General features: G+C 39.7%; 1 protein-coding gene across 1 annotated transcript; it reads left to right on the forward strand.

Moving 5' to 3' along the window:
* The first annotated feature begins 403 nt into the window (after positions 1-403).
* LOC137240498 (uncharacterized) lies at positions 404-20430 on the forward strand. The gene is made up of 4 exons (XM_067766861.1): positions 404-705; positions 9565-9709; positions 17399-17673; positions 19734-20430. Exons 1-4 carry the CDS (start codon positions 502-504, stop codon positions 20367-20369), a joined length of 1260 nt encoding a protein of 419 aa, XP_067622962.1. The 5' UTR covers positions 404-501; the 3' UTR covers positions 20370-20430.
* The last annotated feature ends 27 nt before the right edge of the window (positions 20431-20457 follow it).

A 20457-nucleotide genomic window follows, 5' to 3' on the forward strand; every position in this document is an offset into this window, starting at 1 on the left:
AGACGTCAAAATTACAAATAGAATGGATCACCTGATTTTCAAAGGGAATATCGTGCTCTCATCCTGTATCTCTTTCTATCACCCGCTGAAGATAGGCGACCGTATGCGCCGCCATATTGAACATCCTGTCAAAACGCTGCCAAAATGCCAAAAAGTAGCCACCTTGAACATCCCGTCAGGCAGTTGACGGATAAGATGTCACACTTGTTTTATCCACAATGGCTGGCATGCTTGCTGAATTTTGAAAATAAACAAAGCGGATTTTGGTTGAAAATATTAAAAAAAAAAAACATTTAACTGCTATTTTTTTGTGCGCTGCTGTATATTTAATAAGAATGCTTCTAAATAATTGTAATAAATAATGAGTTAATGAATACTACAATTCAGTTGTTATTTGATTGTCGCTGTGAGTTGATGTGATCGTCTTCGCGTTTTCATGCATTTAGCTTGATTATATAATTTTTATTATTTAAAGCAAAGCTTTATTTAAAAACTTAAAAGATGAGCCCCACAACAACACACGCACGTGTCATAATACAGAATGACCTTTTATCGAGTTCAGAAGTTGAGGAAATACTTGACAATATGTTAAAAGAGACCAAGACAAGCGGCGTATTGTTGAATTACGATGTGATACCAGAGTGCGGACCAACTGGTTATTTAGGCGAATATTTTCATTTGCAACTGAAATATCAATTAAAAAATGTAATACTTTCTAATATACATATTTAAGTTTATATATACAATAGAAAACAAAATAATGGCAGCGGGCTTTATTTTTTCAAATTAACAATTTTTATACTCAGTTGAGCAGAGCTCACAGAGTATATTAAGTTTGATTGGATAACGGTTGGTTGTACATATATAAAGGAATCGAGATAGATATAGACTTCCATATATCAAAATAATCAGGATCGAAAAAAAATTTGATTGAGCCATGTCCGTCCGTCCGTCCGTCCGTCCGTCCGTCCGTCCGTCCGTCCGTCCGTCCGTCCGTCCGTTAACACGATAACTTGAGTAAATTTTGAGGTATCTTGATGAAATTTGGTATGTAGGTTCCTTAGCACTCATCTCAGATCGCTATTTAAAATGAACGATATCGGACTATAACCACGCCCACTTTTTCGATATCGAAAATTTCGAAAAACCGAAAAAATGCGACAATTCATTGCCAAAGGCGGTTAAAGCGATGAAACTTGGTAGATGGGTTGACGTTATGACTCAGAATAGAAAACTAGTAAGATTTTGGATAATGGGCGTGGCACCGCCCACTTTTACAAGAAGGTAATTTAAAAGTTTTGCAAGCTGTAATTTGGCATTCGTTGAAGATATCATGATGAAATTTGGCAGGAACGTTACTACTATTACTATATATGTGCTAAATAAAAATTAGCAAAATAGGATGAAGAACACGCCCACTTTTTAAAAAAAATTTTTTTTAAATTCAAATTTTAACAAAAAAGTTAATATCTTTACTGTATATAAGTAAATTAAGTCAAAATTCAACTCCAGTAATGATATGATGCAACAAAATCCAAAAATAAAAGAAAATTTCAAAATGGGCGTGGCTCCGCCCATTTTCATTTAGTTTGTCTAGAATACTTTTAATGCCATAAGTCGAACAAAAATTTACCAATCCTTCTCAAATTTGGTAGGAGCATAGATTCTGTGACGGTAACTGTTCTCTGTGAAAATGGGCGAAATCGGTGGAAGCCACGCCCAGTTTTTATACACAGTCCACCGTCTGTCCTTCCGCTCGGCCGTTAACACAATAACTTGTGCAAAAACCGATATATCTTTACTAAACTTAGCCCACGTACTTATCTGAACTCACTTTATCTTGGTATAAAAAATGGTCGAAATCCGACCATAACCACGCCCACTTTATCGATATCGAAAATTACGAAAAATGAAAAAAATGCCATAATTCTATACCAACTACGAAAAAAGGGATGAAACATGGTAACTGGATTGCTTTATTGACGCAAAATATAACTTTTGAAAAAACTTTGTAAAATGGGTGTGACACCTACCATATTAAGTAGAAGAAAATGAAAAAGTTCTACAAGGCGAAATCAACAGCCCTTGGAATCTTGGCAGGAACACTGTTAGTGGTATTGCATACATAAATAAATTAGCAGTACCCGACAGATGATTTTCTGGATAACCTGGTCCACATTTTGGTCGATATCGCGAGAACGCCTTCACATATACATCTAAGGGCCACTCGCTTTTAAAACCCTCATTAATACTTTTAATTTGATATCCATATCGTACAAACACATTCTAGAATCACCCTGGCCCACCCTAATGGCGATATCTCGAAAAGGCGTCCACCTATAGACCTAATGCCCACTCCCTCTTAATATGCTCAGTAACACCTTTCGTTTGATACCCATATCGTACAAACATTCTAGAGTCACCCCTGGCCCACCCTAATGGCGATATCTCGAAAAGGCGTCCACCTATAGACCTAATGCCCACTCCCTCTTAAAATGCTCAGTAACACCTTTCGTTTGATACCCATATCGTACAAACATTCTAGAGTCACCCCTGGCCCACCCTAATGGCGATATCTCGAAAAGGCGTCCACATATAGACCTAATGCCCACTCCCTCTTAAAATGCTCAGTAACACCTTTCGTTTGATACCCATATCGTACAAACATTCTAGAGTCACCCTTGGTCCACATTTATGGCGATATCTCGAAAAGGCGTCCACCTATAGAACTAAGGATTACTCCCTTTTAAAATACTCATTACCACCTTTCATTTGATACCAATATCGTACAAACACATTCTAGAGTCACCCTGGCCCACCCTAATGGCGATATCTCGAAAAGGCGTCCACCTATAGACCTAATGCCCACTCCCTCTTAAAATGCTCAGTAACACCTTTCGTTTGATACCCATATCGTACAAACATTCTAGAGTCACCCCTGGCCCACCCTAATGGCGATATCTCGAAAAGGCGTCCACCTATAGACCTAATGCCCACTCCCTCTTAAAATGCTCAGTAACACCTTTCGTTTGATATCCATATCGTACAAACATTATAGAGTCACCCTTGGTCCACCTTTATGGCGATATCTCGAAAAGGCGTCCACCTATAGAACTAAGGATTACTCCCTTTTAAAATACTCATTACCACCTTTCATTTGATACCCATATCGTACAGAAACATTCTAGAGTCACCCCTGGCCCACCCTAATGGCGATATCTCGAAAAGGCGTCCACCTATAGACCTAATGCCCACTCCCTCTTAAAATGCTCAGTAACACCTTTCGTTTGATACCCATATCGTACAAACATTCTAGAGTCACCCCTGGCCCACCCTAATGGCGATATCTCGAAAAGGCGTCCACCTATAGACCTCATGCCCACTTCCTCTTAAAATGCTCAGTAGCACCTTTCTTTTGATACCCATATCGTACAAACATTCTAGAGTCACCCTTGGTCCACCTTTATGGCGATATCTCGAAAAGGCGTCCACCTATAGAACTAAGGATTACTCCCTTTTAAAATACTCATTACCATCTTTCATTTGATACCCATATCATACAAACACATTCTAGAGTCACCCCTGGCCCACCCTAATGGCGACATTTCGAAAAGGCGTGCACCTATAGACCTAATGCCCACTCCCTCTTAAAATGCTCAGTAACACCTTTCATTTGATTCCCATATCGTACAACTAGAGACACCCCTGGTCCACCTTTATGGCGATATCTCGAAACGGCGTCCACCTATGGAACTAAGGATCACTGCTTTTCAAAATACTCATTAACAGCTTTCATTTGATACCCATATCGTACAAACATATTCTAGAGTCAGCCTTGGTCCACCTTTATGGCGATTTCTCGAAAAGGCGTTCACCTATAGAACTAAAGCCCATTCCCTTTTAAAATACTCATTATCACCTTTCATTTGATACCCATATCGTACAAACACATTCTAGAGTCAGCCCTGGTCCACCTTTATGGCGATATCCCTAAATGGCGTCCATCCATAGAACTATGGCCTACTCTCTCTTAAAATACTCTTTAATACCTTCCATTTGATACACATGTCATACAACCACATTCCAGGGTTACCCCAGGTTCATTTTCCTACATGGTGATTTTCCTTATTTTGTCTCCATAGCTCGCAACTGAGTATGTAATGTTCGGTTACACCCGAACTTAGCCTTCCTTACTTGTTTCAGCTGTATTTAATTAGCGAGACTTGCTCATATTGCTTTATATTAGAGAAAAATTATAAAGTTTTACAAACGGCGATGGTCACTAGGACATGTTTTTGCCGTTTGTGAAACTTTGTAATTTTTCTCTAATATCAATATTTTTTTTTATTTCCGATGCTTTAACAAAAAACATTTAGAAAAAGTTCCAAAATTCGGCAATGTTTTAAGAAAATTTCGAACTTTTAATTTGGATTTCTACGAATTTTTTTGAGTATGAAGTTTTGTAGCTCAATCAATTTTAGTTCGAATAAGTCAAAAGTTCGCAATTTATTTATAAGTTTCCACAATTCTTCCGAAAACGTTTTTGGAATTGTTTTGCATAGTTTCATTTACAAAATTCCTTTTCAAAAAAAGAAAAAAATTTAATTGACGAAAAAATGGATACTGCTATTTTTTTGCTTGCTGCTGTACGTATTAGTGAAATTAAGTTCTTACAAAAATCATGACTTGAATATACTGTACGCGACGAGAAAAGTGCCACGCGTTTTTGGAAAAATTACAAGGGAGGCAGATAGGCCATCCGTGTCGAAAAGACTAGCCAAACAAAATCGATTACCAGCTACCACTTGACCTTCACGTGTAACAGCTATAGGCTCAGCTGATAGACTTAGAGAGTCTAAATGCTACAACGAGAACCATATGCCTATAGAAGTCACCGCAGCAGGAAAACATACTATTTTTTTCCACATTGAACTTTGGCCAAAACTTTGGGGTGATATTTCTCCTGAGACGCGGCCGGGGAGACGACATGATATGTAAGGAGGGCATCATATAACGTCGCACCGACGGGCCCCTTAGGGACTGAGGCGTCGGAGCAGACGTCATCTTCGAACAGCTACAAGTTACACTCCTCGATTGTCTCCTAAACTTAGCGAGTATCTGTCAAGCATATGTACTTGGAATAGATTAGGCTTGCTACTTAGTATTGACAAACTATGAGAATGCAAGTTTCTGATCTCTAAAGCCATGGGTTACTAGTAGAAGTTAGTCAACTTACCCACCACCACACTAATTTACACACCTCTGACGGTATGCAAAGAAGGTTGAAAAAGAAAGAAGTGGGAAGGATGGGAGTTAAATAAGATAGATACGCATGATCGTTTTATGGCCTACCCGAGATGTTAGATAGTGGAAAAGTTTTCATGAGAGCTAAAAAAATAATTTGTACTAGAGTTGTTCTTGTATCACAAACATATGGTTTCCTCCAGCTTCACCAATTCGAATGGTAATTTCAAGTCAAAAATGCAACACATATATTTTGGCCTAGAATGGACGCGGTTAAGAAGTGTCGCAAAGTGTTTAAAGTTCAGACTTTAATACATGTGACACTCCGCTAGAAAAGACCTCGAAAGATTAATTTTTTTCGATTTATTATAAACGAAAGTACGTTATCGCTTTCCAAGGCAGTCTGTTCTATGTACCGGAGCTACTCGGGATTTTTCCCGACCAAGGACTGTCATTTCAGTGTAACCCCATTTAATTTGTTGCGTCCCTCCCACAAATTGTCATCCTCACAGCAGCGCCTTGCAGCGGGACTGCTCCATACTCTCTTTCTCCCTGAAGGTATCGAACCCAATCCGGGTCCGTCTCCTGCCCCCTGTCCTGAGAAATGGTTTTGCTGCGTCTGCCGGAAAAGTATCTTTTTAGGACGCTCATACTCTTGTCAATGTGTCTCGTGCAAGGGATGGTTGCATCGGACAGGTTGTTCTGGGCTTGATCCCAAAACCCGGTGTCCACGTAACTTTTATAAATCTTTTGTGGCTCCTTGCTGTTCACGCCCGAGGGCGTACCGTAGTCTACGCCTTAGCGCCCCCACTACCTTCCAGCAGCCCCGCTGCTCAGCAAGCCACAACAAGTACCCGCTGCTGCTCGCGCCCCACGGCACCACCAACTCATACGGCCTCTCCAACTCATAACTATTATCTCCGTAGTAGAATCGGTAGCAATGCCGAGCATCAGCCCCTTCCCCCGTCTCCCCCCCCCCCCCCCCCCCCCCCCCTCTTTTCCACCCTCTTTTCCGGCAGCAATCGTGCAGGTCAGGGAAACATACTCTTAGTTCCTACCTCCTTTTCCACGGTTTGCCACCACAGAATATATATGTTTGCGACATCCGCCCAATGTAGCTCCTGCCTTGGACGGTGCCACTTTCCTAGATGTTCTGGTCTCCGCGACGGCAACCCCCTGAAGGGTTTAATTTCGCCACGTTGCCAGGTCGCAAACCCAAATACACCGGTTACCCCAATGCTTACCCAAGGACGTCCAGTCCTAGGGCCACAACAGCAGTTGCGGCCTAGCCTTTCACAACCCAGGCGTAGTCACCCGTCACTTACTCCCAGAGTGACTACGTCTCCCCCGTTGCACTTCAGAATTCTGCAGTTAAACTGTAATGGATTAACTGGGAAGATCATGGAGATAGTCGATTTCACGAATCGGCACAACATCCGCATTGATGCGATTCAAGAGACTAAACTCACAGCAAGATCTGCTCTGCAGACCTGTTCTGGGTATAATGTCCACAGAAAAGATCGCGAGAGGCGGAAATGGAGGCGGAGTCGCGTTTATCATACACCACTCAGTGCAATATCATATATTATATATTTGATCCCGATATCGGCCGCAGGGACAGTGTCTTAGAACATCAAGGCTTATCTGTCCGGTCAGGCGATGCAAACCTAGATATCATCAACATCTACATCCCTCCTGCCACCTGTTGCCCCAGTGGATACCGCCCTAACATCAGCGCCTTACTCACTAGCATTATTTTAGGCGATTTCAATGCTGATCAAGAGCATTCAAACTTGCAGGCAGACAGTAGGTGTGCGATGTTGACGGATCAAATAGAAGAAACGACGTTATGCACAATAAACGGAGACGCCACCACACGTATGGTAGGAAGCTGTCACAGTTCGCCGGATATATCAATCGTGGGCGCAGGACTCGTAAACTGCGTCAACTGGCAGCCGATGGGAACATTGGCATCCGACCACCTGCACAATGACAAAGTTTCTATCGCCTTTGGCGATAAAGTGATGTCGGATGCGAAAAAATGCGCGAGCGCTTTCTGCCGACAATATATAATGCATTCTACGGTCGAAAAAGATAGACGGAGGGCCAACAGACACGCACATAAACATAAATCCAGTGCGTCACCAATTATCGTCACGCCAAAGAGGTTGAGGAAGCCATCGGTCATGCTAAACCATCCAAAGCAGTGGGCCCAGACGGCATAGCCATGCCGATGCTTAAAAGCCTAGGGAAAGAGGGTTTCAAATATTTAGCACATATCTTCAACCTGTCTCTTTCCACCTTTGTCATACCCGAAAAATGGAAAATGGCCAAGGTGGTCCCGCTACTAAAGCCTGGGAAACCAGCTAACATAGGAGACTCATATCGCCCGATATCTCTCCTATCGCCAATAGGGAAGCCATTTTTCTCCCCTACTTCAAAGCAAATTTGCAGCTAGCCTGTCATCAGCATGGCTTTAGAAAACTCCATAGCTCCACCACCACGCTAAATGCCATTAGCACCCAGATAAATTGCGGTTTAAATCAAAACCCCCACCATAGAACAATACTCGTTGCGCTAGAACTATCAAAAGCTTTTGATACGGTCAACCGTAGCACGTTACTGCAAGACCTGGAAGGGTCTACCTCCTCCTCCTCCTCCCTCTCTTAAAAGGTGGACCGCAAATTATCTGGGTGGTCGGCAGGCATGGGTGCAATTCAGATAATGAGACATCAAAACCAAGAAGAATTAAACAAGGGCTGCCACAGGGTGGTGTCCTATCCCCACTTTTGTTTAACTTCTACATATCAAAACTCCTTTGCCACCAGAAGGAGTTACTATCGTTTCCTACACCGATGACTGCACAATAACGGCCACAGGCCCGGACCCACAGATCGATGAGCTTTGCAACAGAATAAACGGATACCTCCCTGATCTCTCCAGTTTTTTCGGCTCTCGAAACCTGGCATTATCACCGACTAATTCCTCCGCGACCTCATTTACAATATGGACGTCTCAAATGTCGACCATTTTGAAAATCCAAGTCAATGGCACTACGTTACCGACTGTCCTACACCCCAAAATCTTGGGTGTGACGTTTGATCAGGAGCATTGGTGAGCATTCAGCAGCAAAACTACTCTCTGGAAGAAGCTACAGTCCTGCCGAAATACTGCTCTCAGAACCGCCACGGCCGCCTTCTTATGTCCCCAGAACACCATCTACATAATGAGGCGAGAATACTCTCCATCAGGAAGAGAAATGAGATGCTAAACAAATAGTTCCTGTTGAATAACCAGAAACCTGGGCATCCCAACAGACATCTGATTTATGAGCCAACACCGCCCAGACGCTTAAACAGGTCCTCAGTGAACTCCACAAACAGGCGTCGGACCTTTATGCCGGGAATTGCCCGGTGAATACAGTACTCAAAGAACAGTACCCAAAACTTGCGGAAGAGGAACGCACACTCCCCAGGGAAACACGAGTCAATCTAGCTCAACTTCGATCTGGATACTGTAACAGGTTAAACTCTTACCTATCCAGAATCAACCCCGACATACAAAATGTATGCTCCGCTTGTTATGTGTCCCCATATGAAACCAACCATCTCTTTAACTGTAATGTGGAACCAACGCCTCTAACACCCTTCTCATTATGGTCCACCCCTGTTGAAACAGCAAGTTTCCTTGGACTTCCGTTAGAGAATATTGATGACAATTTGTGATGGGTCGCACCTATTGGATGGGGCGAAGCACTGCTACAACAACAACAAAGTTCGTTATAAGAATTATTAAAAGCCGGAGATCTTATCTTTATCACTTTTTGAGTTATAAGCAGTCAAAGTCGACAGTAATTGCGCCGTATAAGGGATGGATGCTAAGGCTAGCGTCTACGATTCATATACCTACTCGTAGTGTAAAATCAGCGGCACTGGAAGTAGGGGCCTTTTCTCTCGGACCGTCTCATAGTTAGCCTTCTTAATTTAATATGAGTTTGTATCCCTGTATAACATGCTTTAACTGTTGCACTCTGGACCAAAAATTTTGTGTAATATCGTCAACAATAGTTTTATGGATTTTGGTATTAAAAATACAAATATATTTTAATTTTTTGCGTGCGACACCTCTGAGCCGTTTGCTACAGTGACCAAAAATTATATGTGATATTTTGGACCTAGCTATTGCCGTCTGAAGTGGGGTAAAACCGAAAAAAGTTGTTCATTTGATTAATAGGGACCACCCTAATGTATACGTAAAGAAAATACATTGTTTCCATCCAAGACTCAAAAAATATTTTTTCAACTCTTATTATCTTTTCAGTCGAATGAGATAAAAAAGACACGGATGTTCATAAAATCATTACCTTATCAAAATCCCGAAATGACAGCGTTTATTGAAGGTTGCGGAATGCTAGTCAAAGAAGCAGCGATCTATGAACGACTCTTGAATGAGTTGCGAAAATTGAGTATGTATGTATATAAGAGTATAAATAAAATACCCACCTTTACAATAGTTCTAGGGCCTTTAACACGAAAAATAAGTTCTCATCTTCAGACTAAAAATAACATATTTTAAAATGTTTGAAAACAGTCGAGAAATTTAAAAATTTCCAAGACAAAATGTATGTAAAACCAGTAATTGAAAATGCTTTTACGATTTGGAGTTTTCTGACTTGCTACGGCTCTCAACATCAATAGAGCATAGAGCAGAGTCGTAGCATACAAAATTGATAACATTTCATGGACTCTGCTATGGTCTACGTCCTGTTTCAGAGCAGAGCAAATAGCAGATTGGTTTTTCTATGTAGGCCTGTTTAGAGCAGAAAACAATGAAATTTTCATTTCGTACTTCAGACTGAATAATATGCTTTGCTACAGCTCCGGCTCTGAACATAAACAAAGCATAGAGCAGAGCCGTAGTATGAAAAAGTTATCGCATTTCTTTGGGTCTGCTATAAGCTACGTCGTTTTTTAGAGCTGAGTAAGTAGCTGGATAAAAACTACGAACTATTTGTAGTTGAGCGATAGCAAAAAAAAGTAAATGCTATTTACTCTGTTGGTCATTGTTATACAACACTTTGTCTTTTTTTCGCTCTACTATCTATCTACGGAACGGAGGCGAGTGTCCCAATACTATAAAAATAGCAACAAAAACAAGAAACTACAACAACGACTTAAAGACCGTCATATAAAACCACAAGTCCAAAAACAACAACATTACAATGCTTAAACAGCTCCAAAAACAAAAAAGAGAGTTCTACATAACAACGCCTAACAGAGAAAAAGGAATACATTTATTTTTTTGTTATCGCTCCACTACAAATGAAATTTTGTTTGGAGTTTTTATCCTGCTATTTGTCCGGCTCTAAAATACTACGTAGCTCATAGCAGAGCCCCTTTTCTGTCGCTCTGCTCTATGCTCTATGCAGAGCATATTTTTCGTTACTACTGCTACTCTGGAGTAGCAAATGCAAATATTGAAAAATCTGCTCCGTACATGCTTACAAAGAAAAACTATAATTGGGATTTTAACATCCATGTTCTGCCGTTTAGTAACTCACAATTGATATTGTTTTGCTTTCATTCGAACATAATAAATTAGAGGAACAATTAGAAATTTTCATAAAATATATTTGAAAAATTTGCATTTAAAATCATTCAATTGCAAATTTTGCATACAAATCTTAAAACTAAAAAAAGAATTTGAACTCGAAAAGTTAAACATTTTCGCAAAAAATGTAATAAACAATTTTTTTGATTACCTTTTTAATAGCTCTAGAGTTCCAGATAAGTCGGAAAAAAATTCAAAATTAGATTAGATTCTTTAAGTTTTGTTCTTTTAAGCGACAGAAACAGGAACCCAGAAGCAATAGGCAGTCGAATGACATATAACGAAGGAATGGTGTTCGGAGTTTTTTCAAAGTTAAAAAAAAAAGATAAAATCTTTAATATAAATAAAAATATTGTTTTAATAATAACAAAGACGCCTTATATATTCTATATACATAAATTCGTAAGGATTATCTCACTATAAAAGTTGAGCTAAATAATCTAAAGTTTTTTTTTGAAACTGAGTCGAGAACTGTGCGTGTGAATGTGCGAATTTCCAGCGATCAGCGCAACTTGGTAAGATTTACAATGCTCAGAAGATTGGGTCTAAGCGAATGCTCTCTTTTTATGCATGAGATCCGATGTGTAATACCCATAAACAAATGAGCCAAGATCCCGAATTCTGGAATTGTTGTACTTGTAATCGAATTTGAAAAAAAGTTTGATGACGTAGCGCTTTTGAAGTTTTTCGATTTATTACATTTCTCTCATATTTCGTTACTAGTGTTGGAGTATTTAAAGGTGTTACCTGAGTAAAGGACTACGCCGGAGTAAAAATTAAAGTTTCTTTCTTTTTAAAAGCGGGCGAACAACTAGAAATATTATTATAATTTTTTTGCGGGTTCCCATACATATTTCATTCTTTTTTATTGATAGAAGATTTCAAGACCTGGGCAGAGTCCTGTAGGAATGATAATGGCGATGTACACAGTGTGGGGGAAGACGAACCCGATACCCCGATCGGCGATGGTGAAAAACATGCTCCGGCATCCAACTATGGCGAAGTGAGGATGACAATATCACGGCTAAAAAATCACAAGGTGCCAAGTAATGACGGGATACTCGCCGGGCATGGAGGCGAAGAGTTGGTATAAGCTAAAGAAGCAAAAAAAGTGAGTCTTGCATTAAATGTGGACAAGACGAAGTACTTGCTGTCATAGTGGCCTTTGTAGCCACGTCACTGTTGGCGGATATAATTTCGAGACTGTGAAGGATTTCGTCTATTTGGGAAGCAGCATTAAAAGCAAAAACAATGTCGGCCTAGAAATCAAACGGAGAATAACTCTTGCCAACAAGTGCTTCTTTAGGCAATTGAAAAAAAACTAAAGTTCTCTCTCGAGGAACAAAATTCACGCTCACCAAGTCACTCATCATACCTGCCCTGATGTATGGCTCGGAATCATGGAAGGTGTCGAGAGAATATGAGATGAGATTTATAGTCCTATACGTGAAGTCGACGGCGAGTATCGAAGGAGGTATAACGATGAGCTATATGAGCTTTTCGCAGATATGACGACGCTAGCTAGGTCATGTTATGCGGATGAACGAATACGCTCCGCCAGTTTGTAAACAGAAGAAAGAGAAGACCTTCACTGAGTTGGGGAGACAGTTGGAGGAAGATTTGACCTCGATTGGTGCTCCCAATTGGCGACTGTTATCGCAAAACCGGGTTAGCTGACCTGGCTGACTCAACGTACTTCATTTTTATATAAAAATTCAAGAAGTGCCATATGTTGAATTTTGGCAGGATTTACAGATCGCGTCCGGATACATTTTTTACTTACATTTTACTCCTTCTGTTCTCATTCCGTACGAAAAAGTACAAAAACTGTGAGTAAAATGAGAACAAACATGTCTTAAGACACGAGCAATGAATTCACGTAAAAAAATTTCATCCAATCGTCACTTGTAAACAATCAGCTTTTCATACGTATGCAATGAAAACTTCAACCAAAAAATATTAGGTAGTAATATTATTTAGTTTTCAACTCGACCTAAATAAAAAATTTAGGAGGTAAGGGCAGAGCAAAATACTCCCATTGGAATAAAGTCTGAACACTGCGTCAGCAATGAAACATGTTATAACAAGTAAGGAAGGCTAAGTTCGGGTGTAACCGAACATTACATACTCAGTTGCGAGCTATGGAGACAAAATAAGGAAAATCACCATGTAGGAAAATGAACCTGGGGTAACCCTGGAATGTGGTTGTATGACATGTGTATCAAATGGAAGGTATTAAAGAGTATTTTAAGAGAGAGTAGGCCATAGTTCTATGGATGGACGCCATTTAGGGATATCGCCATAAAGGTGGACCAGGGCTGACTCTAGAATGTGTTTGTACGATATGGGTATCAAATGAAAGGTGATAATGAGTATTTTAAAAGGGAATGGGCTTTAGTTCTATAGGTGAACGCCTTTTCGAGAAATCGCCATAAAGGTGGACCAAGGCTGACTCTAGAATATGTTTGTACGATATGGGTATCAAATGAAAGCTGTTAATGAGTATTTTGAAAAGCAGTGATCCTTAGTTCCATAGGTGGACGCCGTTTCGAGATATCGCCATAAAGGTGGACCAGGGGTGTCTCTAGTTGTACGATATGGGAATCAAATGAAAGGTGTTACTGAGCATTTTAAGAGGGAGTGGGCATTAGGTCTATAGGTGCACGCCTTTTCGAAATGTCGCCATTAGGGTGGGCCAGGGGTGACTCTAGAATGTGTTTGTATGATATGGGTATCAAATGAAAGATGGTAATGAGTATTTTAAAAGGGAGTAATCCTTAGTTCTATAGGTGGACGCCTTTTCGAGATATCGCCATAAAGGTGGACCAAGGGTGACTCTAGAATGTTTGTACGATATGGGTATCAAAAGAAAGGTGCTACTGAGCATTTTAAGAGGAAGTGGGCATGAGGTCTATAGGTGGACGCCTTTTCGAGATATCGCCATTAGGGTGGGCCAGGGGTGACTCTAGAATGTTTGTACGATATGGGTATCAAACGAAAGGTGTTACTGAGCATTTTAAGAGGGAGTGGGCATTAGGTCTATAGGTGGACGCCTTTTCGAGATATCGCCATTAGGGTGGGCCAGGGGTGACTCTAGAATGTTTCTGTACGATATGGGTATCAAATGAAAGGTGGTAATGAGTATTTTAAAAGGGAGTAATCCTTAGTTCTATAGGTGGACGCCTTTTCGAGATATCGCCATAAAGGTGGACCAAGGGTGACTCTATAATGTTTGTACGATATGGATATCAAACGAAAGGTGTTACTGAGCATTTTAAGAGGGAGTGGGCATTAGGTCTATAGGTGGACGCCTTTTCGAGATATCGCCATTAGGGTGGGCCAGGGGTGACTCTAGAATGTTTGTACGATATGGGTATCAAACGAAAGGTGTTACTGAGCATTTTAAGAGGGAGTGGGCATTAGGTCTATAGGTGGACGCCTTTTCGAGATATCGCCATTAGGGTGGGCCAGGGTGACTCTAGAATGTGTTTGTACGATATTGGTATCAAATGAAAGGTGGTAATGAGTATTTTAAAAGGGAGTAATCCTTAGTTCTATAGGTGGACGCCTTTTCGAGATATCGCCATAAATGTGGACCAAGGGTGACTCTAGAATGTTTGTACGATATGGGTATCAAACGAAAGGTGTTACTGAGCATTTTAAGAGGGAGTGGGCATTAGGTCTATATGTGGACGCCTTTTCGAGATATCGCCATTAGGGTGGGCCAGGGGTGACTCTAGAATGTTTGTACGATATGGGTATCAAACGAAAGGTGTTACTGAGCATTTTAAGAGGGAGTGGGCATTAGGTCTATAGGTGGACGCCTTTTCGAGATATCGCCATTAGGGTGGGCCAGGGGTGACTCTAGAATGTTTGTACGATATGGGTATCAAACGAAAGGTGTTACTGAGCATATTAAGAGGGAGTGGGCATTAGGTCTATAGGTGGACGCCTTTTCGAGATATCGCCATTAGGGTGGGCCAGGGTGATTCTAGAATGTGTTTGTACGATATGGATATCAAATTAAAAGTATTAATGAGGGTTTTAAAAGCGAGTGGCCCTTAGATGTATATGTGAAGGCGTTCTCGCGATATCGACCAAAATGTGGACCAGGTTATCCAGAAAATCATCTGTCGGGTACTGCTAATTTATTTATGTATGCAATACCACTAACAGTGTTCCTGCCAAGATTCCAAGGGCTGTTGATTTCGCCTTGTAGAACTTTTTCATTTTCTTCTACTTAATATGGTAGGTGTCACACCCATTTTACAAAGTTTTTTCAAAAGTTATATTTTGCGTCAATAAAGCAATCCAGTTACCATGTTTCATCCCTTTTTTCGTAGTTGGTATAGAATTATGGCATTTTTTTCATTTTTCGTAATTTTCGATATCGATAAAGTGGGCGTGGTTATGGTCGGATTTCGACCATTTTTTATACCAAGATAAAGTGAGTTCAGATAAGTACGTGGGCTAAGTTTAGTAAAGATATATCGGTTTTTGCACAAGTTATTGTGTTAACGGCCGAGCGGAAGGACAGACGGTGGACTGTGTATAAAAACTGGGCGTGGCTTCCACCGATTTCGCCCATTTTCACAGAGAACAGTTACCGTCACAGAATCTATGCTCCTACCAAATTTGAGAAGGATTGGTAAATTTTTGTTCGACTTATGGCATTAAAAGTATTCTAGACAAACTAAATGAAAATGGGCGGAGCCACGCCCATTTTGAAATTTTCTTTTATTTTTGGATTTTGTTGCATCATATCATTACTGGAGTTGAATTTTGACTTAATTTACTTATATACAGTAAAGATATTAACTTTTTTGTTAAAATTTGAATTTAAAAAAAATTTTTTTTAAAAAGTGGGCGTGTTCTTCATCCTATTTTGCTAATTTTTATTTAGCACATATATAGTAATAGTAGTAACGTTCCTGCCAAATTTCATCATGATATCTTCAACGAATGCCAAATTACAGCTTGCAAAACTTTTAAATTACCTTCTTGTAAAAGTGGGCGGTGCCACGCCCATTATCCAAAATCTTACTAGTTTTCTATTCTGAGTCATAACGTCAACCCATCTACCAAGTTTCATCGCTTTAACCGCCTTTGGCAATGAATTGTCGCATTTTTTCGGTTTTTCGAAATTTTCGATATCGAAAAAGTGGGCGTGGTTATAGTCCGATATCGTTCATTTTAAATAGCGATCTGAGATGAGTGCTAAGGAACCTACATACCAAATTTCATCAAGATACCTCAAAATTTACTCAAGTTATCGTGTTAACGGACGGACGGACGGACGGACGGACGGACGGACGGACGGACGGACGGACGGACGGACGGACATGGCTCAATCAAATTTTTTTTCGATCCTGATTATTTTGATATATGGAAGTCTATATCTATCTCGATTCCTTTATATATGTACAACCAACCGTTATCCAATCAAACTTAATATACTCTGTGAGCTCTGCTCAACTGAGTATAAAAAGCGTATCGTAGGTAGGTAGGTTGAACTGGCCGGTCCATGAGGACCTCACATAGACTGATTGAGTCCGTAGTATTACCAGAAGTTTGTTTTAACGACCAAATTGAAAAACCCAATCAAAAACCAGGACCTATGTTATAAAATAACTCCGTCCTCTTGGCAAATATTAGAAGCTTCCTAGGACTTAAGCCACTTTCTGCTTCTAGATCTGACTGCTGTATCACTCCTGATAGCTGGAGTCTTAGCCTGGCAAATGCAGGGCACGAGCACTGAACGTGCTCGATCGCTTCCTCCTCCAATCCGCACTTCCTACATCTGCTATCACTGACCAAGCCTAATTTAAAGCCAGGTGACGCCGGAAGGCAGTGTCCAGTCAGAATACCCGTCATGAGTCTACAGTCCTCTCTTTTTAATGATAGAAGCAACTGTGTTAGTCTAAGGTTGTAAGACCTATACATAATCTTCGACACTTTACAGCCCCGCGCTTGAACCCACGCCTTTCCCGCTGGGTCGATCATGTGCACCTCTCGCCTTCGCTTAATCTCGCCCAAAAGCATGTCGTCACGCCGAGAAAATTTATTTCCCAGCAACTATGATTATTTTGCTCTTTCATTTTTAAATGCGGGATCTGTTTATTGGTTCATTTGTAATACCTAAAGCCATTTTCACTTTATGCAGCATTGCCATCAAACAAGTCAAATTGTCACATCCATTCTGCAACAGATCTCGCAGTGTTGTGAATATCAATTGGCACGAACCAGAATAGAAGTAGGATTAATGAAGGAAAACAAAAAACCGCTGTGATGGCAGCGGCGCCTAAACGTTGCCGATGAAGGAATTTAGCAATTCCCGAAATGGATCTATACAACGAGCTTTGGCCGTTGTCTAAATTTTTTCTTTCTTCTATTCTAATTTAAAAATTTTTTCAATTAAGAAAAAAGTTATAACAATAATAATGATAAAAAATTATTGTTAGGCCTTGAGCTCGATATTAACTCGCGATATTACAAATCAGTAGGCCGATATAACATCAAAAATTGTTTATGCTTTCTATTTCAGCTCCGACTATTTGGTGTGCGCAATGTTATTTCACTCGTCATGATCTTTTCGTTATGCAAAACATTGCCGATATGGGATATGAGCCCATACAAAATCCAGGAGAATTTCTAACAAAATCCCAAATGGATATGTTGTTCAAATCATTAGCGACTATGCATGCGTGTAGTATTATATATGAAGTGAAATATCAAGTGAATATTGGAGAGCAATTGAAGGATGTATTGCGAGAGATGACTGTATCGCCGAATGTACGTTTCTACACTGCTGGTGTTAAGGTAAGAAGAACGAAGGAGCAGGTAAAGACGGTTAAAATATGTTAACCGTAAGCCCCAGTTATCTGTCAAATATCAGAAATTTTATATCTATATTAACATGAGGTCTTATTGTCTTCTCTTTCAAGCAATAAACAGATATTCGATTATTAGTGATTTGACGCAATATATTAAGTAACGCGCCTCTTCAAAGAGGGGTAAGATAGAATGTGTCACTGGGATCGATTTTGCGTACTTGGCTTGGTTGTCTCCAATTATAAAGGAGATACGTGTTGCCTCTACAATCTAAGCACTCTCTGGGTATTGGTTACCTGGTCGCCGATTTCACGCATTCCTCGTTTCATTCCGTATCAATGTGGACTTATAAGCAGCGACCTATTTTTGGTTTCAAGGCGGTATATTTTTTATCGTATTCGGAATTTTTTCGTGTTCACGGAGATCCTATAACTTTCTCATCTTTAACTTTCCTATGTAAACTTTAAATTTATTATGTTAGAGGGGCTTTGGTTATATGCCTTTAAAAAAGATCTGATTTCTGCCGCTCCTTTTTCTCTGCTTCTCCTAATATCTTACCATCTTTGTTTCTATCTCACTCCCGTCCCTTTTCATTTCCGTCTCCATCTTTATCCTTCTCTCTCCCTTTCATTCTACGTCTCACTCTTCTTATGGATTGATGCTTCCTTCTCCTTTTCTCTCCCTTTCCTTCCTTCTCTTCATCCGTCTCCACAGGTGTTCCGCCCCGTCCCTCTTATCCCTACCCTACTACCTCTTTCGCACTCTGTCACATGATTCGATCGAAGAACACCCTATCTAGAAATTTGTTTCAAATTCTCCCTATTTTTCACTAAATGCTCTATCGAAGCTCAATATTTATTGATTTTATGTCGGAAAAGGGGTTTTTGCAGTAAATTTAAGGGTAGGGCTTTTAGACCCGAATTTTAGAATTTCAATAAATTCTGAAACAGGGCTTTGCGAATAAACAAAATCTGCAGCCAAGAAAATCTTAAGCAAATCAAACGCTTGGAACATTTCGCGGGAAGAAACGTCATAACAAACACTCCCGGGTTTCCATGCAGCTATCTATTCTAGTAAATTCAGCGTAGTAGTTTTGGAGTCCATAGGCGAATTATACATATTTGTAGAAGCATACGAATATGTATTACTTTAGTTTAGAAGTTTAAATAGAACAGTATATTTAATATGTTTCCCGTCTTAATATTTTGTTTTTTTAACCTGGTAATGCTAGTGTATGAAACTAAATATACATGTACACTTGAATGTGATCATAACATATTGGTGTGGTAATATGTGCTCGATGGAAACTAGTTTAAACGTTTGGTTCATAGCAAATAAACACGCAAACTGTTTTTTGGAGAAAATGTCATTTTTGCTTTAAAAAACTAGAATGAAATTGAGTTCTTAATACAAAAAAGAAATATCTCAATCGACTGATTGGTTTTTAAATTTTACTATGCTAACAACAATAATATAATCTTTTCCCACATGTTGGCGAATCGCCACACCCCTTTTAACGATTCCTTCACATTAATTGAGAATAACCATCTCACATAGCTAACCTTTAATTTAAAAGATTTATAGATTACACCGTGAGAATATATTTTTTCTTGGACAGCTAGGCATCAGGATGGATGTTTGACTTACTTCGCCAACATTCGATTCTGAGCTTTAAGTCAAGGTGTATCACTTCTGCAGAGCTTCGACATTTTTTGACAGAGGTTTTTCCCGAGTAACAAGCCCATATTGAGCACTCTATATATTTTATGTTGATTACCCGTGATAGCAATACACTTTTGTGGTCTTTTAGGCTGAAGTCTCATCTCTTAACACTGATTTTATAAATTATTTTCTGACGCTGTTAGATATCTATAGCTATAAATTAGGCAAGAAATTGAAATCACGAAAAGTTCCAGCAAAAAATTCAATATATCTTTAATTTCTAATCTTCGCCACACTTGTATATAGACCTTGTTAGAAAAGATCTCAATATCGCCCAGAAATGTGTGTCTCATTTTTATTTAATTCTTGATTTTCTTCAACTACAGGCCATTTTAGCTGTCGCACGTATTCATCCCAAATACCAAAGCAATGAGCTACAAAACTTCATTGCCGAAAGTCTCCCGCGCAAACTGGATACTGTCTATGAAATGATGAATCCATCAAATGACTATCGCAACGTATTTTGCCATCGCGACCTCTGGAGTGGCAATTTGTTCTATCACAAATCTCAACCCGACAAAGTATCGGTGGTACTGGTCGACTATCAACTTGCACGCTATAGCCCTCCAGCGATTGATGTGCTCATGGTTGTCTATCTGAATATAACACCGGAGCAAAGGTATACAATGAAAGGCTGGTGTTATGACACATATTACCGTTACTTTGCCGATGAGCTTAAGCAACAGGAACTTGAGCCGGAGCAAGAAATAAGTCGCGTAGAGTTTGAGAAATCATTAAAAGCGCTGGAATTGTGGGGTGCACTCTATAATTGTATTTCAGCGACTATATTACGTGTGCCGGGTGATTATTTGAAAAATTTAAAATTGAATCATCCAGACGTTTTTTATCGCTATACTAATGTTGATCGTGTTAAAGAAGTACTTGAACTTCTGGAAGTGGATGATAAATTTAAGGACTATATGTTTGAGTGTGTTGATGAAATGCTTCAATCCTTGTTGTAATATACATTGTATATAATATATATATTATATATATAGTCAAATTTACCTTATACAATAAAAATACTAAATAAGACCTTGATTATTCAAC

This window comes from Eurosta solidaginis, chromosome 2 (genome assembly GCF_040869045.1).
Source record: "Eurosta solidaginis isolate ZX-2024a chromosome 2, ASM4086904v1, whole genome shotgun sequence".
NCBI classification, from domain to species: Eukaryota; Metazoa; Arthropoda; class Insecta; order Diptera; family Tephritidae; genus Eurosta; species Eurosta solidaginis.

Bases quoted from the DNA above. Each gene is read 5' to 3' on its own strand.
- LOC137240498 (XM_067766861.1), top strand. From the start codon at position 502: ATGAGCCCCACAACAACACACGCACGTGTCATAATACAGAATGACCTT. The intron at 9,710-17,398 runs GTATGTATGTAT...TTTCTATTTCAG, and splicing joins GAATGAGTTGCGAAAATTGA to CTCCGACTATTTGGTGTGCG. The intron at 17,674-19,733 runs GTAAGAAGAACG...CTTCAACTACAG, and splicing joins TCTACACTGCTGGTGTTAAG to GCCATTTTAGCTGTCGCACG.